The 16,786-nt window shown below is 50.6% G+C and overlaps 1 protein-coding gene and 1 long non-coding RNA gene across 20 annotated transcripts in view; one reads left to right on the top strand and one right to left on the bottom strand.

Moving 5' to 3' along the window:
* Prkag2 (protein kinase AMP-activated non-catalytic subunit gamma 2) overlaps positions 1 to 16,786 on the top strand; it is a 393,524-nt gene that overhangs the window by 228,011 nt on the left and 148,727 nt on the right. The window contains exon 1 of one of the 8 annotated variants that reach the window (XM_052719491.1): positions 9,361 to 11,453. The exons of 6 other annotated variants lie outside the window; for them this stretch is intronic. In XM_052719491.1, the coding sequence (XP_052575451.1) occupies positions 11,360 to 11,453 (94 nt within the window). In that variant the 5' untranslated portion in view covers positions 9,361 to 11,359. Of the gene's footprint in view, positions 1 to 9,360; positions 11,454 to 16,786 lie in introns of those variants that run through there. One more of the 8 variants, XM_052719490.1, reaches the window with a different exon arrangement.
* Positions 1 to 16,786, bottom strand: part of LOC128098401 (uncharacterized) — a 58,744-nt gene that overhangs the window by 35,568 nt on the left and 6,390 nt on the right. For 10 of the 12 annotated variants that reach the window (XR_008214237.1, XR_008214240.1, XR_008214242.1 and 7 more), the window contains exon 2: positions 924 to 5,414. This is a non-coding gene — a long non-coding RNA (uncharacterized LOC128098401). The remainder of the gene's footprint in view (positions 1 to 923; positions 5,415 to 16,786) is intronic. The other 2 variants (XR_008214244.1, XR_008214243.1) reach the window with 2 other exon arrangements.

Here is a 16,786-nt window from a genome sequence, read left to right as displayed (position 1 = left end):
ATCAGTCGGCATTGTGGGGCAGCTCCTCAGAATGGTATGTGAACAGCCTTCCTCATCCAACTTTGACTTGCTACTTTGAGCAGCAATCGATGAGTCTTGCCTAAATGATGGCTGTAATGGGTGCCAAAGAGTGATAGTGTAATTCATCCCTAATTCTCTGCATTAGCCGGTTGGAAGGAGTCTTTCTCAGGAAAAGAGCTACCATCTTTCCTGTCTGTGTGTGTATGTCTGGACTCCTGGATTTGTATTTTAGTTAGTGAGTTAAAATTTTCCACTGTCATATTCTGATGTTCAAAAGGTCTGAGACTCGTCCAGCGGGAGCCTCGTCAAGTGTCCCCTGTGTCTTTTGACTGTCCCCATAACTGTCCGCGCTGCCTGACTTCTGGCTTCTCTTACACTTCCCATCCCAGCTCTGGAATGAGCCCCTTCTCCAGGGAAAGTTTTTGCCATCTCAGTACTGTTCGGTGGCGTGAACGTGTTGACCGTTTCATTACTGTTGGTGGCAAACAGGACTTAGAAATAAGACCTTGGCCCTGGGAATGCACCCTGCTGCTGGGCTGCCATTGCTTCTAGGGCCTCTCAGCAGACCAATGGCAGACAATGTAATTTGTGTAACTAGGGGAGTAATTGAATAAAGACACAGAAGAATACTATGCAGCTGTAAAAAGTATACCGCTGAAATCAGATAGCCAAAGATATGGGAACAGATACCATATCAGAAGATAAGAAGATTGCCATGGCATACCACAGGCATATCACCACTACTAGAAACACAGATGTGGGAGAATTTGTACTCATGCATTCTCCCAGCATTTGTGGAATTTTTTTGTGGTTAAATGCATATATTATATAACACAGTGCCTATGCAGTTTTAAAATATACAGTAGAGTATATTAAGTGCATTCCCAACATTGTCCAGTTACCTCTCGAGTCTCAGGGCTGTTTCATCACTGCTAGCTGTCTCCGTGACAAAGCACTGGAGGTAGGTACCTGAGGAGAAAGGCTTCGTTTGGTTGATGATGTAGAGGTGTCTGTCTGTGACTGCCTGTGACGATGCAGAGGTGTCAGCCTGTGGTGACTTACGTCATGACTTTATGTTGAAGTTGTTGAGAAAGGACCGGACAGTTTCTGGAGAGGATGTCGTGGGACTGTGGCAGTGGAGGTGTCTCACCTCATGGTGTTGAGGAGGCAGAGAAGAGCTGGACTCTCAATATTCCCTTCAAGGGTACACAACCAGTGACCTTTCTTCTCTTAGACCCACTTCCCAGTGGTGCCACACACTGGGCACCAAGCCAGTAGCACATAACCCCCTAGGGAACATTTATGATCCAAATTAGCAATTACCCCAAACAGAACCTTGTCCCCATCACCCAGCACTTACCATCCCTCCACTCCCAGAACCTGGCAAGATCAATCCACTTGGCATGAGATTTTCTCAAACGTGTGTGTGGCCTTGTTATTTAATCTTTGGAGAAGTGTCTGATGGGGCCTCCTGCTCATTTGTTTTTTTCATTCAAGATTCATTGAGAGAGAGAGAGAGAGAGAGAGAGAGAGAGAGAGAGAGAGAGAGAGAGAGAGAGAGAGAATGTTTATGTGCACCACATGCATGCGAGTGCCTGCAAAGGCCAGAAGAGGGCCTTGGATTCCCCAAAGCTGGAGTTATAGGGGGTTGTGAGCCACCTGATGTGGGTGCTGGGAACTGAACCTGGGTCGCCTGAAAGAGCAGCTAGCGCTCTTAATTTCTACAATCCCTCCTGCGTGTTTTCAATTGTGTCATCTTTTTGTTACTGGTTCATAGGAATTCTGGACACGGGGTATTTTGCAGATAAATGACTTGCAAATATTTTCTCTGTGAGTCATCTTCACTCTTTTGATGAAATCCTTTGATGCACAAAAAAAAGTCTGGTTTTGACGATGACCAGAACTACCTTAATGTGCTGCTCCTGTGTGCTTGCTCCTGTAGACCCTGGCACCTGTTGGAATGGAGGAAAGGGCAGGATGAAGGAGGTGGGTACCAGGGATCGCAGTTTGTTCTCAGAAGTGTGAGCCTGAGATGGAGACGGCAGGGCAGGTGACACCAGTGAAGGGGAGGCCCAGGCAGTGGGGACGGCGTTGCCATGGCATCGGTGGTTGATGCTGTGCAGCTCACGGGACGTCTCTGGCCTATCATCTCTTCTCATCCTTGTAAGGTCTCCGAATGAGCCAGGCCTGCTGTGTAGCCATCTGTGTTACAGGAGAATTGTTGAAGAACCCTTGAAATTGCTCAAGATTGCAGGCCTGTGAGTGGACCCAGATTTCTCTCAGGGGTTGCAATTGACCTGAGAAGGGCAAACCTTTCTGTCTACCACCTCATTTTATCACTTATTTCACTTTGAGAAGAAACCAAAGGCAGCCATCGGTTCAGACCTCACATTCTGAACTCCTGTTCATTGAATTTCCGAATGAATGAGTGCAGGAGCAGTTGGGGTCCTTCAAAGGAACCCCAGATCCCAGAAAATGGCATCCCTGCTCAGGTTCCTGGCAGGCGAGGTTAGGCCAGCCAGATGCTGGCTTTTGGCCGAGTCTGGGAGCACAGAGGTCTTCTTCCCCTGCCACAGCTGGGGCGCATTCCTAGCTTACTTTGTTGCTTTAATCAGAATATCTGATGTGTGGCCTTTAGATCTACCGCTCCAGGGCCCTCTGAGCCCAGGATCTGTCCTCTGGGCCACAAAGCAGCTGATCTTTGTCCTTCCCGCTGGTCTGTGGACCTTTGGAGCCCTAGGCCTGATGTACTTTTACAGAGATCTTGATGAGTGGATACCTGTCAACTCCAGAATACAGGAACCACAGAAAGAACTAAAGAAGGCCCCTGAGAGCCCTGCATGGGCACATGTAGCCCCTTCAAGACTCGGAGATCTACAGATTTCGTACTTCCTGGCTCTAACATTGTAGCTGAAAATCATTATTGCCGTAGGTTTTCACTTCTGTGTGTGTGTGTGTGTGTGTGTGTGTGTGTGTGTGTGTGTGTGCGTGCACATGTACTCTATCTGTCCCTATCTGCTTTATTCCCTTGAGACAGTATGTCTCACTGAACCTGGCTGGGGCTTGGTGTTGGTTCAGCTAGACTGGCAGCCAGCAAACCCCAGCAATCCTCCTATCTCTGCCCTCTTGGATGCTGGGGCTGTAGGCATGCACAGCCACACCTGGCTTTTTCTGTGACTTCTGGGGATCCTAACCCAGGCTCCCATGCTTGCATAACAAGCACGCAGCACCTCTCTGTGTCTTTAACTGCAGGCTTGTGTGTGGCCGCTTTGGAGTCTCAGTGGGCTTAGATGCCATCGGTGCGAGCTGACCTGGGTGAACTGAGTTTGTCTTTGCCAAAATAAACACTCTCTTGTCACTCAGATCCTCCCAACTCCGGTTCCCCCAGGCGCCGCGAGGTGAGGTGTGACCCTGAGTGTGCTGGGGTGACTCGGAGCCACATGGTTGCCTGCGTCAGGTGGGGAGGGCCATGCCTCAGAGGTGTGACTCAAACGCAGTCAGTCCGTGAAGAAGGCATAAGGGAGGCCCCAAGGGCGAGTTCACTGAGAACTCAGTGCGACACAACCTTCAGAGCTCTCCGTGAAATATGACCCGCTGTTTTGCAAGCGTCGAGTGCTCTAGCCAGTGTATACACAGCTCCCTGCTCCAGAGGGATCTGCACCTCACACCCCAAGCTTTGGATTGGCAGCAGCCTCTCAAGGACCTGGGTGCTCGTCAGGCCCTGTGAGGGTCACAACCAGGTTTTGTTGGTGTGTCCTCAGTTACTTTTCCTACATCCCGGCAACAGAGAAGCAGCTGCTGGGTCCTAATTGTCCCTGGATAAGGAAGCTGTGGAGTGGGCCAAAGATCCCAGCTCTCTTCCAGGCCACTCTGGAGTCCTGAAGGCTGCTGTGAACTTCTGTCCCTGACTATCCCTAACTGAACAACAGCGGCTAGCCGCCTCCTCCCAGCATGTTGAAAACACAGGAAAGTGCTTTGGGGAAGTCTCTCCACATAGAATGTGTGAACACGCTTACCAGGCAGCCTGTGACCTCCGGGTGGGGAGACCGGCCCTGGAGCCCGTGGATTTCAGGCCTCAGCAGCTCTGCACTAGCATGAGAGACCCCCTTCTCATAAATGGAACAAGGCGCCCCTGCTGCACCCTGAGTCTCAGCTGCTTTTCTCCCCTCTAGGTCCGTGTGACAATTTTAGTAAAATTTATCAGGACATCCAGAGTAGCTTCAGTGGTCATGAGGGTTTGAGGGCTTTTCTGAAATGGACTTCCAGGTAGCAAGAGAACGAAACTGTCCCTAACCATGTCGTCATCGGATGAGACTAAAGCGCTCAGAGTCCCATCCTCTACTCAGTCGTGTGGAGGGGTCCTTGCGGGTCCAGGTGGAGGGAGGGTGGGTAGCCACTGTGGTATCCACAGCAGAGACTAAGAGCCACATTGGCCAGTTCTGGATAGTCCCCAGCCTCAAGTCTAAATGTTCCCAGCTTACGGTACAGCAGATGTCTCTATGTCTTAGCGTGTCTCCCATGTGTGGGGACATAGCCAGTCACCATCAGGAGCCCTCCAAGGATTAAGTAGGTTACTTGCATGGTTTAGGTTACAGGATCACCAGGGAGCTCTCGGGACTACAACAGTGCGCTCACTATTCCACAGTGCGGAGGTGTGGCCTATAGTGTGTGCTGTCCCCAGAGCATGAGAACACCCCTCGGATATTCACTGGAGTGCAGTACTGAGTCCCTCGCCTGCCTACAGCTCCTTTGACTGCCCGTCTGTGACTGTGACCTCTCCTGCCCCAGCACCGCACTCTATTGAACAATCTGGCTTTTAACGGTTTTTGCTGAAACGGACCTGATGGCATCCACAACACCTATAAAACCTGCACATTCGCGTTCAGAAGACCTAGGCCTGTGGGCATCCTGTGGCGGTGCAGAGCAGAGCTTGACTACAAAGGTCAGAGGGTTCTCAGGGTCCCTCCCTGGGCTCCGGGACATTCAGCCTAGGCGTGCTCCAGGGACAGGCCGTGCTGTTCCCAAGAAGCTCCACCTGCTTCCCTGGCCCACTTCACTGCTGAGGAGCCATCTGCAAGGACTCCATCAGCATGTGCTTGTTCTGTCTCTCTTATGGGAGGGGATCCCTGAGCACAGCACTGTCAGTCAAGCTAGAGAGAAAAGTAACATTCAAGGTAAAATGATGGTACAAGCTGGAAGGGTGAACTATCCCAGGGTTGTGGTCTTCGATGCTTTCTAAGCTTTCTTGTTGCTGAGTGCAGATTTGTAGCCGGAACTGTAAACCGATAGCAACAGTGAGAACACACGTGACTGTGTCCATGCATGCCTCCACAGTCCAGTCATCTCTGCCTTTTGGTGTCCAGTTGTGGATTTCTGTGTTTGGTCTTCATTTGCTGTAAAGAGAAGCTTCTTTGAGGAGGGGGTGAGAGCTACAGTTATAGCTAAAGATTTAGAGCTAAGAGCTGTGTGTGTGTGTGTGTGTGTGTGTGTGTGTGTGTGTGTGTGTGTGTTAGGGGGGTGGTTTCTAGGTCCATCCATTTACCTGCAAATTTCATGATTTCATTTTTCTTTATACCTGAATAGTATTCCACTGTGTATATGCACCACACTTTCATTATCCAGTCATCTGTTGAAGGACATTTCGTTTTCATTTGTTTCCTGGCTGTTGTGATTAGGGTAGCAATGGACATTGCTAGAAAGTCTCTGTGGAGTATGATGCATGGCTCCGGGAACATGGTGGAAGGAGAGGGTGGAAAAGGCCAGAAACCCAGGAAGTCTGCTGTGAGACAGTCTCTTCTAGAAATGGCTGCATAAGCAAGACAGGAACAATGGCAGTCTCAAAAGGCATGCTAAGGGGGAAATTTCACGGGGTCCCACTCCTAGACAAAGACTGCTGGAGGAGCCAGAATTAGCCTCTCCCAGGGATGAGCCCTCTTACTGGTGACGCCACACAAAGTGGTCAGACCTAAAACCACATCCATGCACACAAACATGGACTCAGCAAGCTGTATTTACCTGTGTGTGTGCATTCGTGTGCAAGTAACAGTAAAGAGAGAGAGAGGCTATCAATTCGAGGGGAGGAGAGACAGGAGACAGGTTGGAGGGGGGAAGGGAAGGGGACAGTGATGCAATTCTATTTTAATTACACATGTGTTCTTTTCTTTAAAGAACACATATTAAAGCAAACCCTACAGTTAGGGCTGGGAAGGCGAGCCGGTGGTTAAAGCTCTCGCCGTGCAAGCCTGAAGACCGGAGTTTGGATCCCGAGAACCCTTGTAAATGTTGGCTGGGTGTGCTGGCCTGCCAGTAATTCCAGCCTCAGAGGGCGGAGACAGGATCCCCAGAACAACTAGCCTGATCGGAGAGCTCTGGGTTTGACTAGAGACCTGTCAGAAGGTGGAAAAGGTATTGAGTGTGGTTCCCAACACCAGCCTGGGGCTTTTCTATGCACACACACAGGCACACACCTTTTGACACACATGCACCCACAGGCATGCAAAACATGCAGACGTGAAGAAAGAAACATGATTCCAGTCACGTAGCATTATCCCTCTCCCCTCATCTTGAGCCCTGGAGTCAGAATGGCGTCCTGTGAGGGCATCTGCTGGCCCCCACCTCACTCCTGCTCCTGGTTTGTGCCATTCAGGACTGGAGATTTTAAGGCGTGATTTAGAAAGACCTGGGCCACTTGACTACAGTTCCGTCCTGTGAGCTCTCCCGTCCTTCTTTTTCGTCCTTCCCTCTCCTAAAACCTTCTCAGTGTAGACATCCGTACCAGGCTGAGCCTTGCCTCCTCATCCCCCCTCAGTAGCAGCCAGTGACCCTGAAGGACACAGGGGATTCTCTTTTCCCTTTCAGCTGATTGGTCACATTCTTCAGTTCCTCACCCCCAAATGCTCCGGTGGCTAAGTTCAGAGTGAAGGGCAGAACTGGGCAGCTGCAGTGAGTCCTGGTCCCCACAGGCAGAGGGATTGTCTGTTCCTCTCCTGGGCTTTGTCACCTGGAAACGCCCAAGTGACACAAGCCGTTCTTCTTGGCACTCCAAACACAGGGCTCACCTACAAGTTGGTCAGTACTCCTGACATGTCATGGGCTCCCATGGGGACGCAGATCAAGGTTTTCAAGATTGGCTCTTTTGCCTTTAAACTTGGAGGTCAAAGGTGACTGTAAAGAATGTAGACTCTCAAATATTCTCTTTCTTCCAAGGAGCTCCCTGAGGCAGGGCCTGGGGGAGTGGGGGGGGGGGGTGTTGACCTTGGGCCCTGATGTAATGTGTGCATGCAGGAAGAAGTATGGCACAGAGAGAAGACGTGTTCAGAGTTATTCGAATCAGGGTTCAAGTCCACGCCCCCTGCCCTGGCTTGTCGGCTGTCCAACCCCACCAAGCTGCTGCTCTGACTCTCAGCTCTTCGTCTTTAGACGGCACGGCTGTTGGTACCTGCTCTTCAGCCTCGTAGGGACAAAATGAAATGGCAGCTCTTACGCTGCCCCGTGCCTTGCTTGGCTTGTAAGAGACTCCTGGTAAATGGTAGTTATTATTTTGATAATGAAAATACCATTCTTGGAGAACAGGAGTATCTTTGAGTGGTTTATAGTACCCAAATCCCCTCAATCAGCAGCTGCCTAGAACATTCCCCCTAAGTTTAATCACCACCTGCTGAGTGAGTGTCCACATAAACGCAAGTCACCGTGCCTGCCTCCATTTGCTGATTATTTTCCTTATAAACTGAAACACATCTGCTTTTAGGCACTAAACTTTGAAATATTTCTTTCCACATCCTCAGCTTATTTTCTGGTGTAAGAATGCTTACATTGTTGGCTGGGGAGATGGCTCAGTCACTGTTGTCCCAAAGGCATGAGGACCTCAGTTTGGATGCACAGAAACCACATTAAAAGCTGGACCAGTCCCATGCTCAGCATCCCCATCCTGAGGAGTTAGGACAGGAGAGTCCCTGGGGCTCAGGGACAGACCCTGTCTCAAAAAATAATGTGGAAAGCAATTGAGGAAGGCAGCCCACATCAAGCTCTGGGCCCCACACATGTGCACACATACAACTTCCCTGCTTGTGCATGCATGCACACACACATTTAAAAAGAACATTACAACATCTTTTCACATAATCTTTTATTAAAACATGCCTCCTCTTTGTATGTGTTCAGTGGTCCTTCCAGGGGGATCTTTGCATTTTGCTACTTATTTTGCTTTATTAGGTTGTTGTTTCTTTTTTGCATTTTTGTTTGGGGATAGATCTTACTGTGTAGCCCAGGCTGGTCAGGAACTCATGATCCTCCTGTCTCGGCTTCTCCAGTACTGTGATTAAAGGTGTGTGCCCCACCCCTGGATCACTATTGTTTTACATTGAAAACAAGTTTAATTTTTGTGTTAAGCTGAGTTTATTTCAATTCTTAAAAACCTAAATGTGAAACTCTAAAATCTACACACTTCATCTTTTGCAGAGTTTAATCACAGTAAGTTTGGGCCACTGTATTTTGACCGCAGAGATACCTGCTACTGTACTAGAGGCCTGGCCAGACTGAAGGACTGGCTTCTGGTGGCCCACGTACTGAACCGGCTGCACCTGCAGTTTAGAACATCTAAAGTGTGCCCCAAGAGTGGAGACCAGACCAGCATGACTGGAACAAGGGGCTCACATGGGGAAGTGGGCCCAACCCCAGCAGCTGTCCTACAGCTGCTTCCGCAACCTCGCAGCATCCAGTGCAGCCCTGAGGTCCTGCAGTCACGAGTCACTCGGAGAGACAACAGAAGAGAAGCTGTGAGACAAAGCTTTCCCATCCACTGTCAGTGAGAGGATGATGGGGCCGCAGTGACAGAGACAGGCCAGGGCAGGAAGGCAAGGCAGGCAGAACACAGAATGAGGCAGGGTCTGGTCCAAGATCATAGGCGGCCACTCCACAGCTCGAGGGCCCCCCAGGCGTGAGGTAGCAAGTATGTGTTCCTGTCTGCTCTGTACTGTAGCCAAAGGGAGGCCCTGGGGTCGGCTGGTCTAGGGCAGGAGCTGAGATCCCGGGGTCCCTTCCTCCTGCTTCTTCTCTCTTGACCGTGACAAACACCTGCCTGAGGCTACTGAAGGGAGGAAGTCTTTATTTTGGTTCCTAGTTTCGAAGGGATTTCAGTTCATCATGCTGGGAAAAGCAGGGCAGAGGGGACGTGAGGCCCAGTTTGTTAACGTGGCCTGGGCAAGCAACAGACAAAGCGGGTCAGAACCAGAAGAGGCTCACCCCTAGTGACTTAGTTCCACCAGCTAGACTCCAGACCACAGAGGTCCTACAACCTCCCCTAATGGGACCACTAGCGGGAGACCAGGTATTCAGTCATGGGCCTGTGAGGGACAGTTCACATTCAGACCTTAGCTCTCCTGCTGTATGGCATCCTGGACTTGCCTCAGCATGGCCTCTCCCTGCGTGGCGGAGACCCTTACAAGGCTCCCTCAAGTCTGTCCCTTTCCAGCCTGTTGCTTCAGCTAGGAGCCATTGTTTCTCATAGGGGCTTCACAGTGAGTACGCGGTAACCGGCAGTGTTAAACTCTGCCCGAGAGAGTGGCAAACCCACAAGGAGCAGCCAGGCTTGAACTCACGGTGGCTTCTTGTTTGTTTGGGTCCCCATCCTGTCCCTCTAAACCCCCTCGTTTCCAAATGCCATATTAAATAATGAAAATCACACAGACATCAGTGCAGCTTTTGAAGGTGACACCATCTAAACAGGGAGAGGAGAGGACCCGAGCTCACCATCCTTAGCACAGGGGCCATTTACTAACTCTCGGGTGAGCAGTTATTTGGGGGCGCATGCACACAGATTTCACTACCATTAGGTTAGATGATTGGAACTTGGTTTCTAAATATTATATGTGTGTGATGGTGGGTTTATGCATGTGAGTGCCGGGGCCGATAGAGGCAGAAAAAAAAGAAAAAGAAAAAGAGGGGGGCATCTGATTCCCCTGGAGCTGGAGTACCAGGTAGTTGTGATCTGTGCGTCATGGGTGCCAGGAACTGAACTCGGGTTCTCCGAAAGAGCAGTACAAAGTACGTGCTCTTAACCACTGAGCCATTGCCCTACCCCAGACTGTTAGAACCTGAAATCCTGCCATGACCTGGTGTCAGCCTGGCTAACAAAGGTGGACACTGGGTCCCACGGAGGGGAAGAGACTTTCTCAAGGTCACAGTGCTGCTTAGTTACAGGGTAAGTAACTTTCTTTAGTAAAAGCTATGAGAAAAACAAGTTTGTTTTTCTCCTGTTTTACCCTCTTATTTACTTATGACGCAGGTATGAACTAAAGGTTTCGTGCTTTGTCAGGTCAGACATTTGGTTTATGGAAGATGAGATTAGCATTCCAGTCTTGTCTCTGTCATTGGCTGCAGGAGCTTGGATGAGCCACAGCCCACCCTGAACCTCATTTTCCCCGTCTGCAATAGGAGGAGTTGAATAAAATCCCCTCCACAATCTGAGTTCTGCCTTACAGTTCTTAGCAAGCCAGGTTCCCATGCTTGCCTGAGACTGTCTGCTGAATCCTAGGGCTACCCTGTCTCTCCTCAAAGGTGCTCTTGCTGTGTTCCCTAGAAGAGGGCCAAAGGAGTCAGCGGTGTCTAGCCCTGGTGCTCTCAGGGCTTCTCCTCGGGCAGCCTCTGGAGCCTTCTAGCTCTCAGAGCTCCGAAGCACATGCATCAAAATAGTTGTGTGATGTCATGTCATAATGGGAATGTGCTCTGACCAATTGGTGCCAAGAATTGTCTGTACGGGGTGGTTCCCTTTTACAGCCTTCTTAAAGAGACATCACGCAGATCTGCACATGACTAGCAGGCTAGTGCCGGCTCTGCCTACTTGTGCTCCCCTCCTGCTTTAAGTTGAAAGAGAATAAATAACCTGGAACTTGTCAGTGAGCCGGTGACCTTAACTACATAAACAGATCCCCTGCAAGGTTCTGTTCATGCCTCTAGTGGCTTCTTGCCTACTTAAGGACAGAAGAGACTGAGACTCTGGCTGCCTGCAGCAGAGGAGAGGTGCCGTCAGTCAGGACTGCGTTTGCTCAGGAGTCTCAGAGACCGCTGGGAGATCACCTGTGGCTGCTAGGCTGGTCCTGGAGCATGGCCCTCGCCTCATCTTAAATCTGAGAGATCTTGGTGAGGACACTCAGACCCACAGGCTGGGGCTGCGCTCGACTGCCTCTCAGAGCATTGGTGAGCTGTGACTCCCAGGTGTCCTGCACCTGCCAGCTGATGCTGCCCCCCTTCTGGTGAACCCCTCTTCCTCAGCTGAGGCTCATGCTGGTGCTTCAAGTCCTGATATGTTCACCTGTCACTGCTTCTGTGGCCACAGTGACTCATGAAGCGCTTTGGAAGTCTGAGGGGCAACAAGAAACCCAAGGACCAAAACCGAAGCACCCAGCGGCGCCAGTCGGAACCCCACGGTCTTTTTGGTAGGACCCTATCTTTTCTGTTTCTCTGATGACCCCATGCTGTGTGTGTGCACGTGTGTGCCTGTGCACACCTGTGTGAGTGTGGCCAGCTGCTGCCTCTTGCTCTGGGCATAACCCTGAGGCAGCGGTTCGGATAAGAGGATGACTGCTGACTAGTGGCCGTGCTGCTCCTGGGAACTGCCCGGCCCACATCATCGCTCTTCCTCGACCTGTCTTCTTTCTCCAGCCCACCTGGCGCCGTGTGGTTTAGGGATCAGTTGAGGTTGTTACCGGTTTAGGAAAAACAGTGGCTTAAGGAAGAACAAGGATGAGTTGAAACCATCCGCTTGTATTGTTACAAATGAAGTGTGTGTGTGTGTGTGTGTGTGTGTGTGTGTGTGTGTGTGTGTGTGTGTGTAGAGAAACCCGTCTGTTAGGAGGAAGGAACTCCATCTCCTTGGTCCCTGGCAGGAAATCTGGCGGATTGAGGGTAACTTGGGAAGGAAGACACCTGCCTGTTGTGTGTCCCCTGGGGAGGAACTGCTTCCGGAACCTGCTACCTGAGGTTCAAGGGGTTGAGAGCAGCACGGCTGGGCAAGCTGGCCACATATCTATGGTTCATTTCCTGGACCTGCTGTGGGAAGTTTGTGTGCTCTGTTCATATGGAGCTATACAGGTGGAGGCCAAGTTTCTTTACTTCCTGGAAACCTGGACGATATCTGACCACCCAACCTCGGATGGTAGCTGTCATGTTGTAAGGATCTGAGACTGGGGCTGGAAGTGTGACTCAATTGACAGAGTGCTCGTAGGCATGTGTGAAGCCCTGGGTTTATCCCCAGCACTGAATAACACTGGGCATGGTAACACACTCCTATAATCTCAGCACTTGGGAACTGGAGGCAGGAGGATCAGAAGTTCAAGGTCATCCTTGGCTACATATCAAGTTCAAGGCCAGCTTGGGCTACATGAGACCTTGTCTCCAAAAAAAAAAAAAAATGTAGAATGTGACATTTCAATTGGTAAAAATTTGTCACAGGTATAATAGTATGATTTTGACAGGACATCTGAGCAGTAATATGTTATATATATATATATAACATATATATATATAACTTATATATATATATATATAAAATCTGAAAAGAAAAAAAGTGATATTCTGTCTGTCTGTACCTCTTGCCACATCTGATGCATCAGTGCTCTAGAGAGCCCCAGTGCTCTGAGGAGGGCCAGCATGGGGATGGGGATTCTTGGAGTCAAGGAGTTTTTGGTCTCATGAAAGGAAAAAAAAAAAAAAGGAACCACAAAGTAGAAATCCCATTGAGTGCCAGGGTGAATTTACAGAGGGATGGGGTATCTGCCCCAGCAGTGAAGGAAGGAAGGAAGGAAGGAAGGAAGAAAGGAAGGAAGGAAGGAAGGAAGGAAGGAAGGACTATCTGAACCAGAGAGTCAGTGATTCATTTTAGATAACAAAGAAGTAAATGCTCATTTACCAAAGAGTTAAATCTGACCCTGTTATTGAACGAAAAGTCTAGTTTTGCTAATGGGGATAGGCATGCAGACCTGTTATTAAATGCCTGGTGTGTGCCAGACAGTGGTTTCTGCCCTGGTGTGTGCGAGCTGGCTGCCATCCATCTCCTAAGCTACCGAGATCAGAAATAATATTTCCATCTCCACCACGTATCCTAAGAGCTTGCCTGCAAAGGTTGACTCTGCCCTCGGGGTCACGGACAGGGAGGCTCTCAGAGCTCCCTCTGGAGCTTGGGGCGCAAGTGCTGACCTGCAGTCCTGCTCAGGCGGCTGTCAGGAGCCAGGGCTCTGGGCTCTAGGTTTTCCCTTTAGTTAACATCATTCTGAGCAAAGAGCTGGGCAGCTCCTCCAAAATGTCAGGCCTGAACCCACTGAATGAAAGGAAAAGGCCATGCACTGTGGAGGAAGCTTCCTCCCAACTCTGCTTGACCTACCCAGCCCACTCAGTGAGACCATTCAGGTCTCCACCCAGGATTTCCTGGTCTCTGAGGAAACATGCCCCCCACAGCTCAAACTGTGATCTCCAGCCCTGCCCTTTTCTGCTTAAAAATGATAGCTTCAAAGCACCCCTTTCCAATGGGGTCACTCTGGCTGTCTAGGAAGTGCCACTTTTGGGGTAGATTTTATGTCCTTTCCTCCATGGGGAATTTCACACAAGCCTTTTCTTCTATGGGAGTTTGAGGTGCCTGCCTGTTACTTACTCTCTGGGTCCCCAGAGCAAACCTTAGGTGGTCAGCACCTGCCTCTTCTGCCCCTTTACTCTCCTCTGCAGCTGGGCAGTTGTCTTAGTCAGGGTTTCTGTTGCTGTGATAAAACACCATGACCAAAAAGCAAGTTGGAGAGGAAAGGGCTTATTGTATGTCCATCATTGAAGGAAGCCAGGGCAGGAACCTGGAGTCAAGAGCTGATGCAGAGGCCATAGAAGGGTGCTGATAACTGTCTTGCTTTCCATGGGGGTTTTTACAGAACCCAGAACCACCAGCCCAGGGATGGTACCACCCATCAGTCAACTAAGAAAATGCCCTACAGGCTTGCAGATGGAAGTGTTTTCTTAACTGAGGGTTCACACACACACACACACACACAGACACACACACACACACACACACACACACACACACACACACACACACACCTGCTGGCCCTGAGTGTCTTGAGTGAATTTGCTGTAAATACCCCAACAGAGTTCTTAACGTTTCGTAGTGGGGATTTTCAGTCATACACAGGAGAATAGAGTGGTACCCACTTCCAGGCCCAGCCATCGCCCATATCCTACCCGTTCCACTGGATCCACTTTGTGCCGGCCCCTCGCTCTGAGGACACAGGGGCACGCAAAAGTCACTCCTGTATGGGACTCGCAGCCCCACGAGAGTAGACAAACAGTGAGGGTCTTTGTGTAATGGTGGCAAACTGTACATCGCACAGCTTTGCTGTCGACCACACGGCACTGTGTGACTCCGTCACATTAAAGATGTTCACACTGTTCTGCAGCAGCCACTCCGTCCGTCCATCCCAGAGCTTCTCATCGTTCCCCGGAATTCTGCACCGTTAAGCTCCTTCCACACCCCAGGCCCCGGCCGCCCTCAGTTTACTCACTGCTCTTTCGAATCTGACAGCTCGGAGCTCCCCCTAGCAGGAGCATCATGGGAAGATGGCCCAGTGGATGAAGCACTTGGAGTGCAAGCTTGAGAACTCGTGTTCAGATCCCTAGTACCCGTGAAAAAGCTAAGTGTAGTGCGTAACTGGTACTCCAACACCAAGGTGGGCTCGGGGCCGGGGACAGGCAGATCCTCGGGGTTCAGTCTAGCCAAACCCGTGAACTCCCCCAAAACTAAGGTGGGGAATGACAGAGGAAGATACCCAGCCTTGGCCTTTGCCCTCCCTCACCACACACAAAACTGGAACCATGGTGTTCGTCCCTTTGTGAGTGACGTGTTTTGACAGATGAATGGGTTTTTGTTGTAGGATAAGGGAGCAGTGAGGTTTAAAAGGAATGTGAAGGGTAGGCTCACCGGGCGTGGCCACCGTGGGGAGCCAGCTTGTGATCAAACCCTTCTGCCAGGCGGAAAGATTCAGGCTGTGGAGGGGTCTGGCTCTAGGTTCCTAGGACCACCTGGAGGCCGGTGCAGCAGGACAGAGGGAAGTAGAGTTGAGTGCTTAAACGCTATTCTTTGGTTTGTGCCTGTGTGAGGTGAAGCCCCGGAGTGTCCAGAGGAGATGGCTGAGGTGCTGAGGGGAGGGACTGCAGCTAAAGCTGGGCAACTCGGGGCTCCCAGGAGCAGTGTGATTGGGGGGTAGCTCTCCTAGAGAGCCAGGTTCTGAGCAAATGTTCAGTAGTGGGCAGATGGTGCGGGGCCCAGAAACACTGCAAAGTGTCAGAAGACACCAGCGGATACTAGAACAGGCCTACAGAACCAAGAATGGGGTAGGAATCGGGAGGAGATGCCTTTCAGGGTTCCCCAGCCTACAGCTCGGGTTGACACCCGGCTTGGGCCAGTCAGTCTCCGATCCTGTCACCACAACCTTTGAACTTGGCCAACAGAGAGCCATGGCATCCGAGGTGATATGATCACCCAGCGCCCAGTGCCTTAGAAAACACAAGCGCTCGCGTCCCACAGAGAGCAAGCAGAATCCATCCTTCTGTTGTGATTTGTGCTCCAGGAATCGAGAAGGGAAAACATGTGAGTTCTGAACACTCTGAAGAACAAATCAACACTGAGTGTTCTCTGAGGCATAGGTGGTTTCTCACACCACCCTGTGTCCTTGGCCCCAAGCCTCAGCGGACACTGCTGCTTTCCCCTAAAATTTCTTTTTTTTTTCTTTGGTGTGTGTGTGTGGGGGTTTCAAGACAGGGTTTCTCTGTGTAGCTTTGCGACTTTCTTGGAACTCACTCTGTAGACCAGGCTGGCCTCGAACTCTCAGAGATCCACCTGGCTCTGCCTCCTGAGTGCTGGGATTAAAGGCGTGCTCCACCACCACCCGGCCCCTAAAATTTCTGATGCAAGGGCTGGGTGCAGCCCTAGCCCCAGGGGAGCATCGCCTCCCCAAAGATCTCAGTCTTGTGTGGCTGGGTGTGGAGGTGGCTTCCCAGGGGGAACGGGGACTGGAGCCATCAGGATAAGTAGTGAGTAGACGGGCTAAGGCTTAGGGCCCAGGTCGGAGAGCCCTGCTGTAGCAGGGAGCAAGTGAAGGGTTTCAGATGTGTTCACAAGGAAGCTTTGGTGAGTTGGGGCCTCCGGTGCTTGAGGGCCCCAACTATGAACAGGAAGAGATAACACAAACCAACAAAGGCTGATTTCCCAAGTGAAAGAAAATGCTAACAAGGCTTAACAGAAGTCCACCTCCCCAGGCTTTCCTGGAAATAACTCATATCACATCTAGTTCTTTCTGTCAGCATAAAAAAGAAAGTAGCAGTTGTGAAATACGAAAACAGTTCATTCTGAGCCCAAGCACCCGACATCATGGTTTGGAACACAGACACAGGTTACTCAGAATGACATGGGTCCCCAAAGATCGTGTCCTCCTACAGAGAAAGGGCTGAGGCTTATACAGTCCTGAAAGAGAGGTGGCAGGGCTATCCAGGAAGTGGGCTGCAGAGAGGCGAGGCATCTCTCCTCCCGGATTTGATGCAGTCTCCATCTGGGTGGAGACATTCTATGCAGAAGCAGGTGCCCGCTCATTCCCAGCCTTGAAGTTGGGAGGGGTGGGAGGTCCAGAAGCCTAGCATCCGTTTTAGGGTCTTAACCAGTAGTTCCAGGTCAGAGGCAAAGGCTGATAATACATGGCTGCCATTGTGGGCCAAAGACCACCCAGTACAGCCTTGG

Source organism: Peromyscus californicus, unplaced genomic scaffold (genome assembly GCF_007827085.1).
Source record: "Peromyscus californicus insignis strain IS unplaced genomic scaffold, ASM782708v3 Scaffold_6__1_contigs__length_162567912, whole genome shotgun sequence".
NCBI classification, from domain to species: Eukaryota; Metazoa; Chordata; class Mammalia; order Rodentia; family Cricetidae; genus Peromyscus; species Peromyscus californicus.
This window is presented reverse-complemented; position numbering and strand designations above follow the sequence as displayed.